Below are 18,859 nucleotides of genomic sequence, written 5' to 3'. Positions count from 1 at the left end.
AAGTTCATTCAACTCAACTAATTACTAAATGTGTGAGTTTAGAGGACTACATGGTAAGACTAGGGATGAATGTTTATCTAGAAGATATACACTGGTGATTTTAGAAGGTCTAATCTCTCCTCTGAACAGTTACACGTTGTAATATTTAAGGTGTCCTCCGCCGGTGTATTTAGCTGAGCAAAGACCGAAGTTGTCGCGCAACGTTCTTTATTTTTGTATTCTGATGTTTTCTTCTTTTTGTTTCGTACTGCTGTTCTTTTTTTTTTTGTAGTTAATTATGCTCATCTAGTCTTGCCTCTAGTAGGCCTGTGATTAAGAAAGTTGGTTTCTTCTGTTCATTGGGTCTATCTTCAATTGGGTCCAGTCTGTTTTGTGCCCTTTAGGCCTTAATGCAAGTGTCTTCTCGTCCAAAAACAAATATTTAAGGTCTGCATGGTTGAGACATTGTAGTGCATGATACCATGTTAAGTTTTTGATGAAGATGGTTAAAGGTAGAAGATGAAGAAGAAGAAGAAGAAGAAGAAGCAAGGAAACGAAGAAAAAACTACGGATATTTCTCTGGTTTGTTATGAGGGAAATTTTATTCGCACATCCCTATATACTTAATACACATCTCTTACTTAATACACCACCCTTTTGATTTCTTATTCTATCATTTTATTAAATACACTACTCAAACTACCTGAATTATCCTCAAATCGCAAAATTCTATATGAAATCAATTTATATATTAAGATGAAAATCATCATGCCAATCAGCCCAATCTTTATCATAATCACAACATTCTATATATATCATAATGAATTTAAATGCATTTAATTATCAAAATCATCATAATAATTTTAATTTTCTTTCAATTATTATCATGACACATGTACAATCTTAACAATTTTGTTATTCAAAATTGCTGGTAGTCAAGATTGTTGAAAATAATCAAGAACACATGATGAGGATCCCAACTAGGTTTATAACTACATTGTTGTTATTTTCTCTCCATTAGTTATCATGAAACAACATATACAATCATAAGGATTTTGTAATGCAAATTTGCTAGTAGTCAAGCTTGTAGAAGAAGATTCCAATTAGGGTTTATATATATCATACTAGTTTTTATTTTCTTTCTATCTATTAATTACCATGAAACAATATGAACAATCATAAGAATTTTTTAATGCGTAATTTATAACAATATTAAAAGCTATTAAACATGCATATTCCAACTATAGTTCCTTTTCTAATATGGATGTCTTTTTAGTCATTTCATATACCCATATAATCTGATTTTAAATGTAGAAAAATTTCAATCTGTATTAAGTATTTAGAGATGTGTTAATAAAATTTCTCTTGTTATAAAGGCTAGAATGCTTATATGTAAAAATGATAAGAAGCAGTAAAGGAAAAGAGTCCCTATTTATACCAACTTGACTATTATCTCTGTTTACTTTTACCATCTCTTAACACACACAGCATACAGCACTTGGTACCAGAGAGACTATACAAGTTTTTTTTTTGATTAATTTGCATGCTTTTCAATTTACTCCAATATCTAAATGAGTTGTTGTAACTGTGCATCAACACTAGAGAAGATCGAGGATTAATATCGAAGGACGAAGGTATGTCAGACCCTTAGTTTAACTATTGTCTAGTCATACAAACTTCATCTGACATTACTTCCCATCAGAATTGCACTACTTATCGTTTGATCATGCATTTTGTGTGAGTTGAAGATCTGAGTGACCTAATAATGGCCATGATTCAAGAGTCAAGACAGTAATTAATTTTTCTCATTTCATGACTGGCCTTCAACAACTGAAAGAGAAAGGGAAAAAAAAAAAACTGTCCCCAAAACATACCACGGGAAGTCTAGAAGCCATCGAGTTATAGAACATAATGTTTAAAATAAGTTTTGTTGCGGCAATTTGAAAAACGAAAAATGTCTGGGTCATAAGCTCTATGCTCAATCTGAGATTAATTTTGAGTTTTGGTTTGATGAAGGTGTGTGAAACAATTTTAGATGAAAATTTAAATTTTCATCACGCTCTCCCAAAACCTTAGCATAAAAATTGAAGGTTGAACAAGGTCAAATGGATTTTTGTCAATTGAACATCCACGGTGCGTCTCAACTAGTAATTATTTTGACTTTATTTAATCTCAAATCATATACATAATTTGATAATGCCTTTTGCATTATTTTTATAACCGATTTTGATCTCATGTCTCCCCTCATGTTGTGTCTTTCATTTACTTAATTTTTCTTTATTCAACGAAAGAAAAAAAACCCATCAAATTAAATGTCAACAAGCCTATAGAACATTAGCAGCAACAGTAGCATATCCTCCTATGAAAGTGACATCGTCTTTATTCATATAACGTATTCACGGTGTAGTGCAGAAAGAGCCAATTAAGAAAGGAGATGAGCAGAATACGTAATTTGTGGAGGGAAAAGTTGAACCGGCTCTCCTACTCTCTCCTAATTGATTCTCCATTCCAAACACAAACCTACATGCAAATGGCGGGAATATGGAAACTACAGTCATCCATCAACCATTCCTTTTCTGAGTTTTTCTTTTTCCTTTCTCTTTTAAACTTATCTTTCACTCCACTTGAGATTGATTGCTTAAGTTATTAGAAGTCTCAGGTTAATTGCTCATCTAGGCTCGTTCGTTGATCTATGTGGAGAGTATCGAGTGAGGATGATTTCATGCTACAAAACTTGTCTATCGCAACAAGTTGATTTTTCTCTTAGTCGATACATTTTTCAAGTGAAACAATATGATCGATGAAATGCATATAGATAGACAGCGAGGTAGATCGCTTGCAGCTGGTTGTCTCTTTCTCAAGATCAAACATTGCTGAATCTTGTGTGTGTATACAACCGTTTATACTTGGTTGTATTTGTTGACTCCATTGTTGCGCTGCCAATAATTTTTGCCGTGTCAACTTGGAAGAGCATCATATTGATCAGTTAAGGTTGAAGTGTGATGCTACACCCCTAATCTAACTAGAAAGAACAGTTCCCTTTGCTATATATATATGATTAAGCAACCGGCCATTTTCTTTGTCCAAATCAAAGTGAAAAGCTAAATAAGATTGAAGAAGAAGATTCTATATAATGGTCTAAAAAAGCCACTTGTTTGCTCTGTGATGCCCTTTTGATCGAGTTATAGAGAGGCATGCAGATAGACACATGATGGGTCAAAGCAAAATGCTCGCATGCCTAGAATGATTCATAGCTAGGCAGAAAGCTGGTAAATGCACACAAATCATATCATAGGGAAAGATAAAGGACTCAAAATGGTCCTGTACACATCTTTTGCCTTCTTCGATCATGAACACTTTTCATCCTAACCAATTACAGAGTTCCATTTTATATAAAAGTTTTAAGAATATTGCTAATCTTGATAATGATGGTCTAGATCAAAGTGAAGGCATGCATGCCCAGCTGAGCAAATGGACACCACATTAAGTCACTTTGAGCCACATGTTTGATCAATCAAAGTGGCATGAACATGGGTTTATTAGTTTACTCTCTCTCTCTCTCTCTCTATATATATATATATATATATATATATATATATAGCTAGCTTTTCTGTATACTATTCATCATGTGATCTCCATATACATCAAGCATGCCCAAACCCTCTGAAAAATGGAGGTGACTCCCACATGATTTTATGGTTAATTTGGACTCCCCCATATTAGGTTATTTCTTTATTATTTATTCACATGAAACTCAAAACTAAGTAAAATCATTATTTATAAGTATAAGTGAGGCAGTGAGCGAAACAAAAATATGTCCGTAACTTAAGAACGAAGACAAAAAAGGAAAATAAAAACATACTGATATTAAGTTTGCTACCTGTAACACAAAAAGAATAGATTCTGGTAATAGTGTGGCAGATAGACTTACACATTTTGCTAGTTTGGATCATGTTATTAACCCTTGTTAGAGGGGTGCTTGATTTCTTACAAGATGTCCTCCTTGAGGATTATTGTAATGCTTCTAGTAACACTCGGGGTTCAAGTATTACGTCCTTCCGATGTGACAAATTATAATAAATAATAATGTAGGCATAGGGATGAGCCTCCCAGCTTGACTGAGTTCCAAATTCCGTTTTTTTTTTTTTTTTTTTTTTTTTTTTTTTTTTAAAGGAATAAATTCTGGTAATAGTGAGTCGTTAGTTTAAGAACTATTTGGTATGAAAATCAACTTAACAAAGTTATTTTAGGAGCTTAAATATAATCATACAGACCACATGTTTTTCTTTAAAGTAGTTTTCATAGGTAGAAGACAAGACTAGTTCTATGCAGAATTGAGAATTGGTTATAGTCTATAAATGAATAGTTGATCATCTTTTCTTTTTGGCATTTCTTGCTTGCTCTATGCTGGGAGAATAGTCCATATGGGGCTAGTGTGATAGCCCTCAAGTAAGCGTTGTCTGCAAAAAAACAAGACCAACTCCCACTATGATTAACTTTTGACAAATCCCCCCACCCCAGCAATTTGGGTCGAGTTTCATCCATAAACATCTTTTTCTCACATTATTAGTACACAAGTTTAATCCAAAGTCACGCTAGTTTGAAAGAGACATATAATGATATGCCATTTTACTAATAGCAACGGCTTAAATTACATCTCTTGGGGGCCTAATAGCAAAAAGATGAGCATGAGATGATTAGTAAAACTCAAACAAGTTAGGCTCCAATTCTTGCAAAATAAAGACGTTGTACGTGTGAATTGAGAATTATTACTTTTATGGAGCAGATAAATTAGATGCCATGATTAGTAATTATGATTGTGTGTGGAAATGATCTTAAAATTTTTTTTTTTTGGAGAAGGAAATGATCTTTAAATAATAGTTAATAAAATGAACACTTTTGAATATAGAGGATAAGAAAGAGAGGGAAAAGAAAAAGGAAAAAGGAAAGGAAGATAAGTGAAAGATGAAAGAGGCCATGAGTTTTTTTTTTTTTCGATGACACTTTCTGAGTTGTTAGCTAAGGTGGAGGAGTTCTAACTCACCCAAGGACCAGGCCAAGCAAGGCTTTGGTGTCAAAATTAAAGAGGATTAGGGGAGCAGGTAAGCTAAATCTCTAATCAAGTTCTAGCTAGAAGCCTAGACAAAGTGGACATAATTTTCACCGACCAACATTCTTTTTACTTTTTAACCCACTTTCATTTTTCAAATTGTCCCAGTGAAAAGAAAAATCAAAATAATTGAAAACTTGTTGTTAATATTTGATTTTTTTGAACAGAATTCTCAAGTTTGAATCTTCCTTAATTAGATAACTTGATTGTATATAGAACAATTCCCTTGAGCAAAATATCAAATCAGTTACTTGCAAAACCTAGTCTGTCATTTGGTAATTAATAGATGTGCATTTTCAGATAAGGGACATTTACAAATAGCTAACACCTAACTGTAAATTTAATGTGCTGGGTCTAATTGGACCACAGAAGCACTTACTGAAGTTACTCCTGCTAGGTCACTTCTATTTCTAGATGCAGCAACAGTTGGATATGAGGTTTTGAGGTCAGAGACCATATCATGATAATGGTTTAGTTGCTTGTTCTTCTTGACCTAAAACAGAGTTGCAAGTCAAACCCAGAAAGCAGAGCTACTTAAATCATCAATCTTTGACTTTGCTATAGAATTTGCAATTTGTTTATTTATTAAAATAAAAATAAAAAACACCAAAAACCTGCTAAATTTCACAATCCCTTGTTTAAGACTTGGTAATTTGAATGCCTTACCTGACCTCATCACTCATCAGAGAGAAGAGAGAAGAGAGCAGAGAGACAGAGAGAGTCAGACCAAGCCATTTAAAATTTCCAGAAAAAACAAAAAGAAACAAATACAAATTCAAACACCAAAAAATGCAGAGAGAGTCAGACCACTTTTGAAAACACTTTGAAAAAGCTTTCGGAGTACTTAAATACCAAGCCAAGTACCAGTTGTACGCAGAAAAGAAAAAACATGAACAGCTGTGCTTCAAAGCACTGATTGATTCCCCCACTCTCACCCAAAACACAAAAAAAGAAACCATCTTTTTCCCTCCAATCAATTAAGCATTCTCACCTCTCAAATACCCAAATCCCAACACTTTTGAAACTCCTCACTGCTTCACTTTCCTTGGGCACAATCTGAGGCTTTCAATCAGTAACCAGAGCAAGAGGGTGTCGCTTAGTTTTCACATATGCGATTGGGATTGAGTTTCTAGCTCGGACCCAGAATCTGGGAGCTTCAGATCTTAGCAATGGTTGCAGAGCTTTGGATATTGAAGATGGGTAACCAGGTAAGCTCGAATCTAAAGCATGCTCTTTTACTTCAGCATTCAAAGAAATCAAACCCAAAAGCCACACCCAATAACTCCAACACCAAAACCCAGAAGCAGACTATAGGGATTCTTTCATTTGAGGTAGCTAATGTTATGTCCAAGACTGTTTATTTACACAAGTCCCTCACAGACTCTGAGATCTCTAAGCTTAAAGTTGAGATCTTGAAGTCTGAGGGGGTCCAGAGGTTGGTCTCTTCTGATGAGGCTTATCTTCTTGAGCTTGCTTTGGCTGAGAAGCTAGAGGACCTGAACCGGGTCGCTGCGGTGGTGGCCAGGCTCGGCAAGAGGTGTGTTGAACCGGCTCTGCAGGGTTTTGAGCATGTTTATGGTGACCTTGTTAATGGGGTTATTGAAGTTAGGGAGTTGGGGTTTTTGGTGAAGGATATGGAGGGTATGATTAGGAAGTTGGAGAGGTATGTGAATGCCACCTCCAATTTGTATAGTGAATTGGAGGTGTTGAATGAGTTGGAGCAAGCCACCAAGAAGTTTCAGAACAACCAACATGAGGAGAGCAAGAGGGCTTTTGAGCAGAAGCTGATTTGGCAGAAGCAAGATGTGAGGCATCTCAAGGACATTTCACTTTGGAACCAGACTTATGATAAGGTTGTGGAGTTGTTGGCAAGGACGGTGTGTACCATTTATGCTACGATTCGTGGGGTTTTCGGAGACTCTGGTTTGAGCAGGGACCATGGAGGGTCAATTGGTGGAGGTTCGCCTCCTCCTGTGTCTGGTCAGATTGATGCGAGGAGGGTTTCCCAGGAGCCATTGAAGAGGGTTCTTAGCAAGAAAAAAGGGTTTCATTCGGGGCCATTTGAGAAAGCTGTGGTGGTGAAAAAGGGGTCAAGTTTTAAGCCTCAGTTTGATTCAAGGAGAGGAGGTGAATTGGCGTTGTTTCGGGCAGAGGATTTCAACTTTCCCTGTGGAACTAGCCCAGGGAGGCTTTTCATGGACTGCCTAGTAAGCAGTTCGGTTGTTGATGATGATGATGTTGACAGTGCTGGTGGATACGAGGAGCGGGGTAGCCAAACTTCAAGTTGTGGCGTGGCAAATGGTGGTTTGAGGAGAGATTACCCCAACCATTCGGGTTGTTTTAGTAGAGTGCAAATGGTTATGCAATCTAACTCCGGTGGAATGAATGGTGCCCCATTTGGTCCCAAGAGTAGGTTGATGGTTTATGCTCCACCTTCTACTGTGGGAGGCTCTGCTCTAGCTTTGCATTATGCAAATGTCATAATTGTGGTAGAGAAGTTGCTTCGCTACCCTTATCTAGTGGGTGAGGAAGCTAGGGACGATTTGTATCATATGTTGCCAACGAGTTTAAGACTGTCTCTCAGGACTAATCTCAAGTCCTATGTCAAGAATTTGGCTATATATGATGCACCTCTTGCTCATGATTGGAAGGAGACTCTTGATGGGATATTGAGGTGGCTTGCCCCACTGGCACATAACATGATCAGATGGCAAAGTGAGCGTAATTTTGAGCAACAGCAAATTGTTACACGAACGCATGTTCTTCTGCTTCAGACATTGTATTTTGCTGATAGAAAAAAAACAGAGGCAGCAATTTGTCAGCTTCTTGTTGGGTTGAATTATATATGCCGTTATGAGCATCAGCAGAATGCATTATTGGATTGTGCAAGTAGTTTTGATTTTGAAGACTGCATGGAGTGGCAAATGCAATGTGGAGCGTCTTTTGTTGATTGACTACTTTACTGAATTTGAGATCCTCAAGATGGTGATAGAGACTTCTTCTTGTTCACCATCACTTAGACGAACACTTAGGTGGTAGTGCAACAGATTGTGAATATCTCAGCTTTTCACACTGAAAGCTTATATTGTTGAAGACTTGATTAATGTATTTAATTCCAAGGTATGTGAAGCTTCGACTGAAGTATATAATTCTGATTATTTGAGGGAAAAAAAAAGTTTTTTTTTTTTGGTGGAAATCTATTATATGTTGAAGTAAAGTAGTTCTTTTCTATTGAAGTCTATATGCCTTTTCAATTTTATGTTTATTGCAGAGAAGGTTAATGTTATTTGCTAACGCTAATGTCTCCTTAACTAATGACACTGCACTCTGGTCACAACTGTTTGTTTACAATCAAATACTGAATTCTGAACTGATGTTGTTGCCAATAAATATATACAGAGAGACACAAACATATCCTCACATAATATACTGGTCGTATTTTCTTTTGGTTATCTAGATTTTGTGCAAGTTCTAGATGCATGCGAATAATTGTGAGCTGAAACTACTTCTCTGGATACACTTTTTGGAGATAGGAAATGGGAACTTTCAAATCCAAAGCGATGTATCACGTGCATAAGTCTTTTGGAAGGATTTAGGGTGCTTAGTTGCATTCCAAAGAAACATTGAAGAGAACATGGGAATGGGTTTGAAACACTCATAAGGTTCAAGTTTCTTTTGCACTTTAATATCATTATTATCACTTTCCAACCTATAATACCTCAGTAAGCATAAGAATTACTTTGAAGCATTGTGTCTTATGTTATCTGTGCTGTTTTACATCTGCTTTAAGCAGGTAATTTCATGCTGTCTGATGAAAGGCTCTCCTGGAATTTAATTAGATAAACTAAATTTTTTTTGGCTCCTCTTATTTTAGTGATGCATCTCTTTTGTAATGGTCTGTTTGATGGTTTTAAAGCTGCATTTTATGTGAAATTAATTTGTCATTGTATCTGTTATTTTCGAGCAATCGATCAAAAGTCATAGAATTATTAGGTACAAACTGAGAGCGTGCTTGAGGTCCGCTTATCTTAAATTATATTTCCCTGCTTTGAGCATCTTCATCTCTGTATTGTGTATGTAGCAGGGTATAAATTAGTAGAATATTTGTTACGCATAGTGAAACAGGAAGAGAAAATGAAAGAATCTGCTATTCATTTACTCTTCTTCTTCCATCTCCCTACTCCTTGTTTATGGACTTGTTCAGATTTATTTGATGACACACTTACATTGTTTGTAAACCAGGGCCTACTTTTATCTCATGTTTATATATATATATATATATATATATATATGCACACTCTTTTGTAGACCATTACGATGTTAAGTTTAAGGAAGACCCTCCTATTGTTATGCCCTGTCAAACCAGCTTACAAGCCTTAGTATAATGCACAAGAGTTTTCATGAACATTATCTGTGATTTGAAACCATTCATGATTCATGCATTAAATTCTGTTCTCTGCATGGTGATTTCCGCAAGAGTTTCTTTCGTCTTCTTGATTTCCCCTTCCTGGGTTGATGTTGCGGGGAAAAATGTGCATTTGATTTTGTTTCATTTCTGTCAATGACCGATGACCCAAACAAAAAAAAAAGAGGAAAAGGTAAAAGCCTTGAAGCATTCAATATGAATTTACAGCTCTATCCAACTAGGATTGCAGGCTCATTGATTGAACTGGTTGTAGAAGAGGGCATTATGTGATGTAGGAGGCATGTGGGTCAAGTCGTAAGTGCGGGTGAAATATCCAATCTCTGTAAGTTGAGATTGTGACCAAGATTGGCCATAGCATTCCATTTGTTCCTCGTAGAGATGAGACAACCTCACAAAAGTCCTAATCTCCTTCTTTATACTGGAATTTGCAAGAACTCTCAATCTTCACATAATTTTTCCCTTCATGTTCAAGCATCAGTAGTCCTACTGGCTACTGAAGGTTGGTTTTTTTCTTAGTATAGATCTCGTACGTCTTTGTTTGTAATTGTGGTCCTACTGAAGGTTCCCTATCAATTGTACGAAAATATTCAGCAGCAATGTCAACTCTGATAGACGGGTGTTGTCCAAAGATGCATGAGAGTGATGGGACATACGCCCTCCATCTATCATTAGCATCATCATCACCCACAAAAAAAAAATAGTACTAAATATTTTGGAACTTAACACTTTGTAAGAATCTAAACTAAGCTGTAAATTCTGATACTATTCAATAACACCGCTTATATGGAATAAACCAGATTATTTGCATTTTAACCGGTCAATATTTATTTAATAAATGAGTCATTTGTATGTCACTCCTCTCATCACGAAATGAATCTGTGTAACCAGTTTATTAAGATGGTGAGTAGAGAGATGTCGGTGGAGCAAAGTTCGCTTAAGTACCACTTATCTAAAAACTTTCCTAGACATCATACTTATTTTGGATGAGCCTATGTGAAGAAAAACTAAACCAATGACATTTACTACAAAGTATATGACAATTGCCTATTTACCTTATTACATCTCTTCGAAAAATAAAGACTCAAACAGAATTGGCAATTTATTGATCCCAGCCAGATTTGTAGTCTTCAACGTTCACTATAGATCATCTTCTTGATCTTCTTGTTTCACATAGTGAGTTTTTCTTGCTTCACAATATGCTTTGTAGGCGGTGACAGTTTCTTCACGAGCTCTATAAATGTGTGCCCAATGACCGGATACTCCACATCAAGAACATACATCTCTTCGCTCAGACTCTATTGATTGAATCACTTTGAAAGCGTCATTTAGATGGCTCTTAGTGTTTGCGGCGCCACCAACATGGCCAGAGGCATTGCCTCCCTCTCTCTTTTCACGTTGACCTATTCGGTTCCGTGTTCACTTATTTTGGCTGTTACCTGCCCAGGTAGAGCTATTATATGGACCAGAACGTCTAGAAGTATCCCTAAGATTCGGGTTTCGCTCTTGGCGCCCTCTCTTAGGGGCGCGACTATAATTGGATTTTGAAATATGCTCTATTTCCACGGATCTCGAATTATAGTTATTCACAAGGATGTTGTCCTGCTTTTCAACGACATTCATAGATCTAACAAGCTCATGAAACCTTGTGATCCGTCCTGCAGTAACATCGATTCGATAGTTCTTAGCAACCATTAATTCAGAGACGGGGAAGGTAGAGAGAATTTTCTCAATCAACATCGCATCTGTGATCTCTTTACCACATAATTCCATTAAGGATTTAATACAAAGTGCTTCCTAGTTGTAGTCAAGAACTGACTTGAAATCACAGAAGCGGAGGCTATGCCATCTCACTTCTAGGTCAAGAAGCAGGGAGTCACGGACGTTGCCAAATCTTTCTTTGAGTGAGACCCACAGCCTTCTGGGGTCTTCGTCATTCATACACTCGTACTGGAGTGAATCATCCATATGACGAGTCATTATAATAATGGCTTTCGCCTTATTTGCCTCTAAGGCTACTCTATGTGCTTCCAAAGCTTGAGCTTGCTCAACAGTTAGCACATTCTAGCTAGGCTTGAGAATCATATCCAGGATGCCATCGGCCTTGAGATGATGGCGGACATCATGAACCCACTTGTGATATCTAGAGCCAGTTATTCCCAATGGAGCAAAGTTCAATTTGTTCAGATTACTCATCCTGAAAGAGAACAAGAAATTATGGTTAGTTTCAGAGCGTAAAAGGCTACCACGAAAATATATAAAATTTCTGAGCGTAGTTGCTCCCAAGAAATTATGAATTTCTGAGCGTAATCGCTTCTAAGAAATTCAATTCCAAGAGGTATTGGATTAGATCGAAACAATGACGTAAGTGGTTGATCATAAATTCTCTACAAACTCTAAGTTTGAAGATCTCAACAAGCTTCAAGCTTAGAGTGAGCATGAACCCCCACAGTTAGGCTTAATTAGGTCTCCCCTATGATGAAGAAAGGGGGGTAGAAGAAGGAAGTTTGCAACTCCCAAAAAAAAAAAGAGAAAAGAAATAAAAACTTCAAAAAAGGGGAACTTTTAGTAAAAAATACCTCGAAATAGGTCGCCGGAAAATTTGACTGGAAAAAGTTGCCAGAAAACTGTCAACCTGCATTGACTGATGCTGACGTGTCGTCGGAAACGGTCAACTGGCGTTGACCAGTACTGACGTGGCAGTGGGTCCGTGCTGACGTGGCGGTGAGGTCCCGCTGTTGACGTTGCAATGGGGTCCGGTTGCGGGCGTGGCAGTGGGGTCTGGTTGTCGGCATGGCAGTGGGGTCCGGTTGCTGGCATGGCAGTGGGTCCCGGTGCTGACGTGGCAGTGGGTCCCAGTGATGACATGGGAGTGGCTGCGTCAGTGGGCCTCTAAGCTTGGACTTCTGGGCTGCCTTCTTTTCCTTTTTTTTTTTTTCTTTTCTTTCTGATGCCTGTTTTTCTGCAAGCCTGTTCAGCAGCTTTTAGACAGGTTTTTAGAGTTCTGTTTCTGGTTCCTGGATCCTGGTATCGAGGCGCTGCTAGTGGTAAAATTTGGTAGCAATCGGAGGTCCGGAAGGGATCCCTTTTTTTTCTTCTTGGAGGGTTAGTTCGATACTTCCGGTGGCCGGTTCGGTTGTTTTCCGGCCAGTTCTGGTGGTTCCGCCGCCGATTCTGGAATCCTGGAATTGAGGTAGTGGTTGCTAGGGTTTCAGGGTTAGGGCTTCGTGTTGATAACATGTTTAAGAAAACCAAAATTGGGAGAGAATTGAGTCGTGCTTTCATTGATAATAAGGACATCTTTATATAGAGGATTACAAGACATAGAATCAGAGTTGTACAAGGAAATATAATCGTACAATTAATCGGATATCTATGAATATTTCCAAGAATATCTCTAATTCTAAGCTCTATTACAACTATGTCAAGTAAGTTAGAGTTTGGACCAGACACATATTTTGGATTTACTTGAACATAAAATATGTTTTAAGATTTATTCTTAAAAAAAAATGTTTTAAGATTAAATAAAGTCAAAACAATAACCGATTGTGTCCAATTGAAACAAACTTGTTTTACATTGTTCGGCTTTCAATTTTTTATGCTATGGGTTTGGGGACTTTGGGAGAGAAATTTTTGCCCCATTTTTTACTTTCCTACCTCATCTCTCTCCCCAGCTGCACTCGTTGTCAGCGGGACAAAACACTCTCTCCCCACAGCTGCACTCGCTGTCACCATCTTCAAACTTTTGCAAGTGCCCTGTTGGATATGTGGAATCTGATGGATACACCCATGACGGAGCAAAAGATATTGCAGAATGTAACTAGTAGCATATATAGTTGCTTCAGAATCTGAAATTACTGAGCCTAACATTCTTTCTGTAAATGATGTGAGTGTTTTTATTTCAGTTCAGAGATGTTGGATAAGGAGCAGATACATGTTGCATCTGCTGGATAGCAACATTTCGGGCAGACATGTGTTTAACTCAAATGAAGACAGTCTCACATGGTTACAGATATACTGAGTGTGGCAGAATACTGACTAAAACAATATTACATTACAACAATATTACAACAATTACAAACAAAAATATTTTGATTCTCTTGATCTTTGAATCTGTTTTGACGGAAAAAGTCTAAGCCTTTTACATAAAAATCTCATCTCTCCCAATTTGTATTTCAAAAATATGACTAGCTTTTTAGCGCACGGTTGATTTTGGAGACATTTTTGTCTCTGGGCTCTGATTCTTATCGAAGCTGGGGCGAAATGTTGGGCCTGGATTGATTATCCTGTCACTTTTGAAAGTTCAGTTATTTTTGCAGTTATTTTTTTGGTGACAGTTATCTGAGTTGGCGGATAGGAGTTACATTACAGTTATTTGATTTGGTGCGCTATAAATTTGCAGCCTTATGGCAGTTCCATCATTCTCTGTTACTCGTTTGTTTGCATTAACTGGTTTCGGTCTCTGGCACAGGTAGAAGGAAGATGGAGTTTCATCTTCCCAAATGATATGTTGGTTATGGCCTTTGTTTCATGTTGGTTCTTACGTTTCTTGATATGTTGTTGTAGTTTGAACAATGTACGCCAGAGAAGAACTGCCTGGAGAAGGGGTTGAAGTGATTGCGGCTGATGCTCCCTCGGAGTACCAGATGGCTCCTAGGGCGGTGGAGCACAAGGACAAGGCGGCTACTGGTTCAGGAGAGGGGACGGGTGAGCCAAAGAAGAGAGGGAGAGGGAGGCCTCCACAGAAGAATGTAGGGGAAGGGCAGTCCTCCTCAGCCACGGGGAGAAAGGAGAAGGGCCAAGGAAGCAGCGGCGGGGGTGGAGGAGGTGGAAGTGGAGGTGCCGGTGGCAGTGGCAGTGGGGGCGGAGGAGGAGGAGGAGGAGGAGGCGGTGGGGGCGGGGGCGGCGGCCAGGGTGAGTACTTAACCATATTTGAGTTTACTAATTTGAATTGAATTGTAGCGTTATGGTATGAGAATGGTATGTGTTGCGATGAGTGATGCGTAATTTTGGTAGTTTGGTTTTGATCAACATTTAATGTTTCTGTTTTTGATGGTATTTAATTAGTATGTTGTTGGCATTTGAGAATGATACATGCATGTTTAAGATAAGTTTGATGTGAAAATGTCATAGTTTGGTCCTTGTAGTCTGTTTCTGATTTCGATGGTGGAAAGAGACTTGGATTTTGTGTCAGTATCTTACATTTCGTACGATTTTAATGTGAAATTTTAGAAGTAAAATAAGCAATGGCTGGCGACTCTCTTTATCTCGCTTGCTGTCCACACTAGTTAATTCTACCAATCTGCATGTTTTCATCAACATTCTGTTTAGGATTGAACTATTTAGATTTTCAATATACTCGAGCTTTGGAACTTTTACTCAAACATAGAGAAAGCAGAATGGATCAGACTTTCAAATTGGTTTCACAGCTAAAGTGGCTTGAGTCAGAATTGACCGGTTGCCTTCATTTCTATCAAATTAACGCGCACATTTCATGCAAAGCTTTTTCCTTCATACATCTCCGTTTGGCTGAAGAAGCACAGTATCAAGTTTTCTTTTTAACTATAATTGTAATATTGTAGGCAATCCCGGTGCAGCTTATAATGGAAGAAGCTTCACGCCCCACCTCATCTCTGTCAATGCTGGGGAGGTATGTTGATTAAACTATTTACTGAACGTAGGATTAGGAAGTTACTTCAGCAAAACGTCTTAGCAGTTACTTTACTCATTATATGTAAAACTCCTTACAGAAAAAAATGATTTACAACACTGTTTGACGTATCTGTAATGGTCTATATGCAACTTCATTTCTATTCTCCCTTGATATATTTATCACTTTCTGATCCCTATCTCTTACACTATTAACGTATGCTGTCTCTTTTGTATGTTTGGGTTTAAGAATGTCTGCGGGAGCGTTATGAGATATTTCCATGAAAGACCACGAGCAATCTGCGTGATTTCTGCAAGTGGAGTAATCTCTAGTGTTAATCTGCGCCAACAGGATGACGAGGCCATCACATATGAGGTATGTTGCATGATATTTCCTTTGTCAAGATACTTCTGATTGAAATAGTGTGAACCTCCTTTTGATTTCATTGATAAACCATTTTATACTACTACCCCCTGTTGAATTAATACAATGGTCTGACTAATTTTCAAGTCACTCCTACTGGAGTTAACTCATTTTCTTTTTCCTTTTTGTACACGTTTTGTTGTAGGGACGTTTCGAAATCCTGAGCTTGTCTGGATGCCTTCTGCCCCATAACGGGGCCTGGCGTGGTGCAATGAGTGTCTCTCTGGCAGGCGCCAACGGTGCAATTTTAGGGGGAGGCATTAATGGAATTCTGAGAGCTGCCACTCCTGTGCAAGTGAGGCTTCTCTCAAATATACAAGTTTTCTCATTTGTTTTTTAATGTTTGCATTTCAAAGTACCTTGAAAACTTTGACATGTCTTTGTTGGTGACTGGTCAGCCATTATTCGAAATGTATCTTATACTATTTTTTCAACTATACATATATATCAGGTTGTGGTAGGTAGTTTCCTAGCTGGTGATCCGAAAGGAAGGGGTAAGAAGAAGGGGGATGCTGAACCACCTGATACTGAGCCTCCGCCTCCGCCTCCGCCTCCCCCTCCGCCACCGCCGTCGCCTCCACCGCCAGCACCAGAACCGCCACCTGCACCAGGACCACCACCAGCACCACCACCAGCAGCAGCACCACCACCACAAGAGCCCATGGGATTCTGGGGGATATACGATAATAGCTGGCCGAGAATGGAATGGTAGATATTATATGTAGCTTCACAACTTCTGACGTAGGTTGATCGTGTGTATTGTATAAAATAGATCATCTATCGTATATTGAAAGTAGGATCACCCTTTCTGAAAGTAGGTTTATAGATGTTGCGTAATAGAATAACCGACTTTGTAAGCAAGTAGAGGTAGGATGTAATATATGTGAACTAATATATAATATTGCCTACTTTAGTAAAGATTAGACAATTTTCTTTAGCAAATATTGGCAGTCGGTGCTGGACTCTAGGCTAAGATTGGTTCCTTTTACAGCCACAATATATATAAAGTTAACAGAAGTTCTGGTGTTCACTTATTATTTTACAATTTCTAATTTGGAATCACAGCCTTATTTTACAAAACTCTTTACCTGAGGATTTATGGGTTAGTTCTCCTGCATATTTGGAATCACAGCCTTGGTTACTCCATTATGTTTCTCTTCTAGGAGGATATTGAAGTAATATAATTCATCTAATCTGGTGGTTATGAATTTTCAATTTTTTTAACTTGGATTTCTAATCAACCTCCTTCCTTTTCTCTCTCCACCACCGTCGTCATCACATGCCTCCTCCTCCTCCTCCTAATTTATCAAAAAGTGGGGGATGTCATAGAGGGTTTGAGGGGGAGTGAAATAAAAATATAAAGATTTATCAAAAAGTGAGATGTGCAGTAGAAAAACGGTTCATGTATATAAAATTTCTCAAACTAAAAATTTACTAAAAAATGGGTTTGCCTTATTGATTGCTGTTAAATCAGTCCCTTAGTTTGTCAAGTATTAGATGTTTATTCTCTCCACGTGATTGTAATCAGACAATAAACGTGCGCCTATGTTTTTTAATTGGCTACATCATCTACTTGACTGAGGGTTTTATTACTCTATTAATAAATAGGGAAAATGATCATTTACCCGATTTTAGGCTAAAAATTGCCCACTTGCTCCACCAACTGTTTTTTAACCCCATTTACCCAAAACACTCTAAGGGATTATTTCCCCTTTACCCAATTAATTTGTTTTTCTTTTTTTTTTAAGACTTTTTTGCCCTCTCCTTCTTTCTCACTTAGAGAGAGAAGTCACCTTCCACCTTGCTGTGCTCCGGTGACCAGTGGCCGGCGCGGTCTCCGGCGACCGGATTCCGGGAACCGGTAACCGAAATCCGGCAACCGATGACTGGAATCCGGAATCCGGCTATTATTGCCCCCCAGTAATCATATTACTACCCCCCAGTAATCCGGCTATTTAGGGAAAATGATCATTTACCCGATTTTAGGCTAAAAATTGCCCACTTGCTCCACCAACTGTTTTTTAACCCCATTTACCCAAAACACTCTAAGGGATTATTTCCCCTTTACCCAATTAATTCTTTTTTCTTTTTTTTTAAGACTTTTTTGCCCTCTCCTTCTTTCTCACTTAGAGAGAGAAGTCACCTTCCACCTTGCTGTGCTCCGGTGACCAGTGGTCGGCGCGGTCTCCGGCGACCGGATTCCGGGAACCGGTAACCGAAATCCGGCAACCGATGACTGGAATCCGGAATCCGGCTATTATTGCCCCCCAGTAATCATATTACTACCCCCAGTAATCATATTATAGCCTCCCAAAAATCATATTATTGCCGTCCAGTGAATTGTATGAACTCCCAAAACCAAAATGAATACACTACAGGAACAATTGATCAATTTATAATCATATTATTGGCTCTCAATAATCATATTATTGCCCCCCAATACAAAGTCCAATGTCTCTACTGTCTCCCAATAGACCACCAAAAATGCACCTTTTTGTAGGATTCACAGATAATTTATCAAAATACCACACTATAGTAATCCCTGTCCCTCGTATCAAAGTCTACTGGGGGCCAATAATGTGTCTACTGCCCCCAGTAGCCAGGAAATGTATTGGGTAGCAAAAAAAAAAAAAAAAAACCAGAAACTGATCTCTCTCTCTCTCTCTCTCTCTCTCTCTCTCTCTCTCTCTCTCTCTCTCTCTCTCCATGTCTACAGATCGAAAATTTCCGGTCGTCCACCGATTCAACTATTGGTTTGCTCCTCCAAACCAGCACACCTGAGAATCGGCGGGGCAGAAGGCACAGCAGAGTTCGATGTGGGCGACAGGGTAGGCTCTACAGGTGGAATCGAATTGATCCATGACGGAGTCGAGATCTGGGGAGGAAGGGCAGTGGCAGATTCCGATGATGGCGAGGGTTTTGCGGTTGGACTGGAAGTCCTCCCAGGGGCTGGGAGGGGCGCCTCCGAGGACGAACTAGAAGTTGAGGCTGCCGGAGTCCCAGGGCTGGTGAGCGAAGGGCGACTTCTGGTGCTCGGTGTAGATGGAGCTGACGGCGGAGAGTGGATCGACCGGGGGACGTGGCCGATGGGGAGGACCTCCACGTGGATCATGGAGCTGGTTTCGATGCTCACGTCCGACTCCATTTCTGATCGGAGTTTAGTTTGAGGGGATTTAAGTGCAGTTATTTGGGAACCCAGAAGCGTGTGTGTGTGAGAGAGAGAGAGAGTGAGAGAGAGAGAGTCTGAGAGGAAAGAGTTTAATAGGGGGCAAAA

At 38.7% G+C, this 18,859-nt stretch overlaps 3 protein-coding genes across 3 annotated transcripts; 2 read left to right on the top strand and 1 right to left on the bottom strand.

Annotated features, from left to right (window-relative positions):
• Positions 1–5,772: 5,772 nt before the first annotated feature.
• Positions 5,773–8,254, top strand: LOC112197605 (protein PSK SIMULATOR 1). Its single transcript, XM_024338341.2, has one exon. It carries the CDS (start codon positions 6,259–6,261, stop codon positions 8,041–8,043), a length of 1,785 nt encoding a protein of 594 aa, XP_024194109.1. The 5' UTR covers positions 5,773–6,258; the 3' UTR covers positions 8,044–8,254.
• A 5,599-nt stretch (positions 8,255–13,853) lies between these two features.
• On the top strand, positions 13,854–16,503 carry LOC112198696 (AT-hook motif nuclear-localized protein 7). The gene is made up of 6 exons (XM_040519237.1): positions 13,854–13,983; positions 14,079–14,426; positions 15,095–15,162; positions 15,412–15,537; positions 15,731–15,880; positions 16,037–16,503. Exons 2-6 carry the CDS (start codon positions 14,087–14,089, stop codon positions 16,295–16,297), a joined length of 945 nt encoding a protein of 314 aa, XP_040375171.1. The 5' UTR covers positions 13,854–13,983; positions 14,079–14,086; the 3' UTR covers positions 16,298–16,503.
• Positions 16,504–18,328: 1,825 nt separating this feature from the next.
• Positions 18,329–18,730, bottom strand: LOC112198695 (putative protein TPRXL). The gene has a single exon (XM_024339825.1). The coding sequence runs from the start codon at positions 18,728–18,730 to the stop codon at positions 18,329–18,331; it is 402 nt and encodes a 133-aa protein (XP_024195593.1).
• Positions 18,731–18,859: the final 129 nt, after the last annotated feature.

Source organism: Rosa chinensis, chromosome 4 (assembly GCF_002994745.2).
Source record: "Rosa chinensis cultivar Old Blush chromosome 4, RchiOBHm-V2, whole genome shotgun sequence".
NCBI lineage: Eukaryota > Viridiplantae > Streptophyta > Magnoliopsida > Rosales > Rosaceae > Rosa > Rosa chinensis.
Note: the sequence above shows the minus strand (reverse complement) of the source record. Positions and strands in the feature narration are given on the sequence as shown.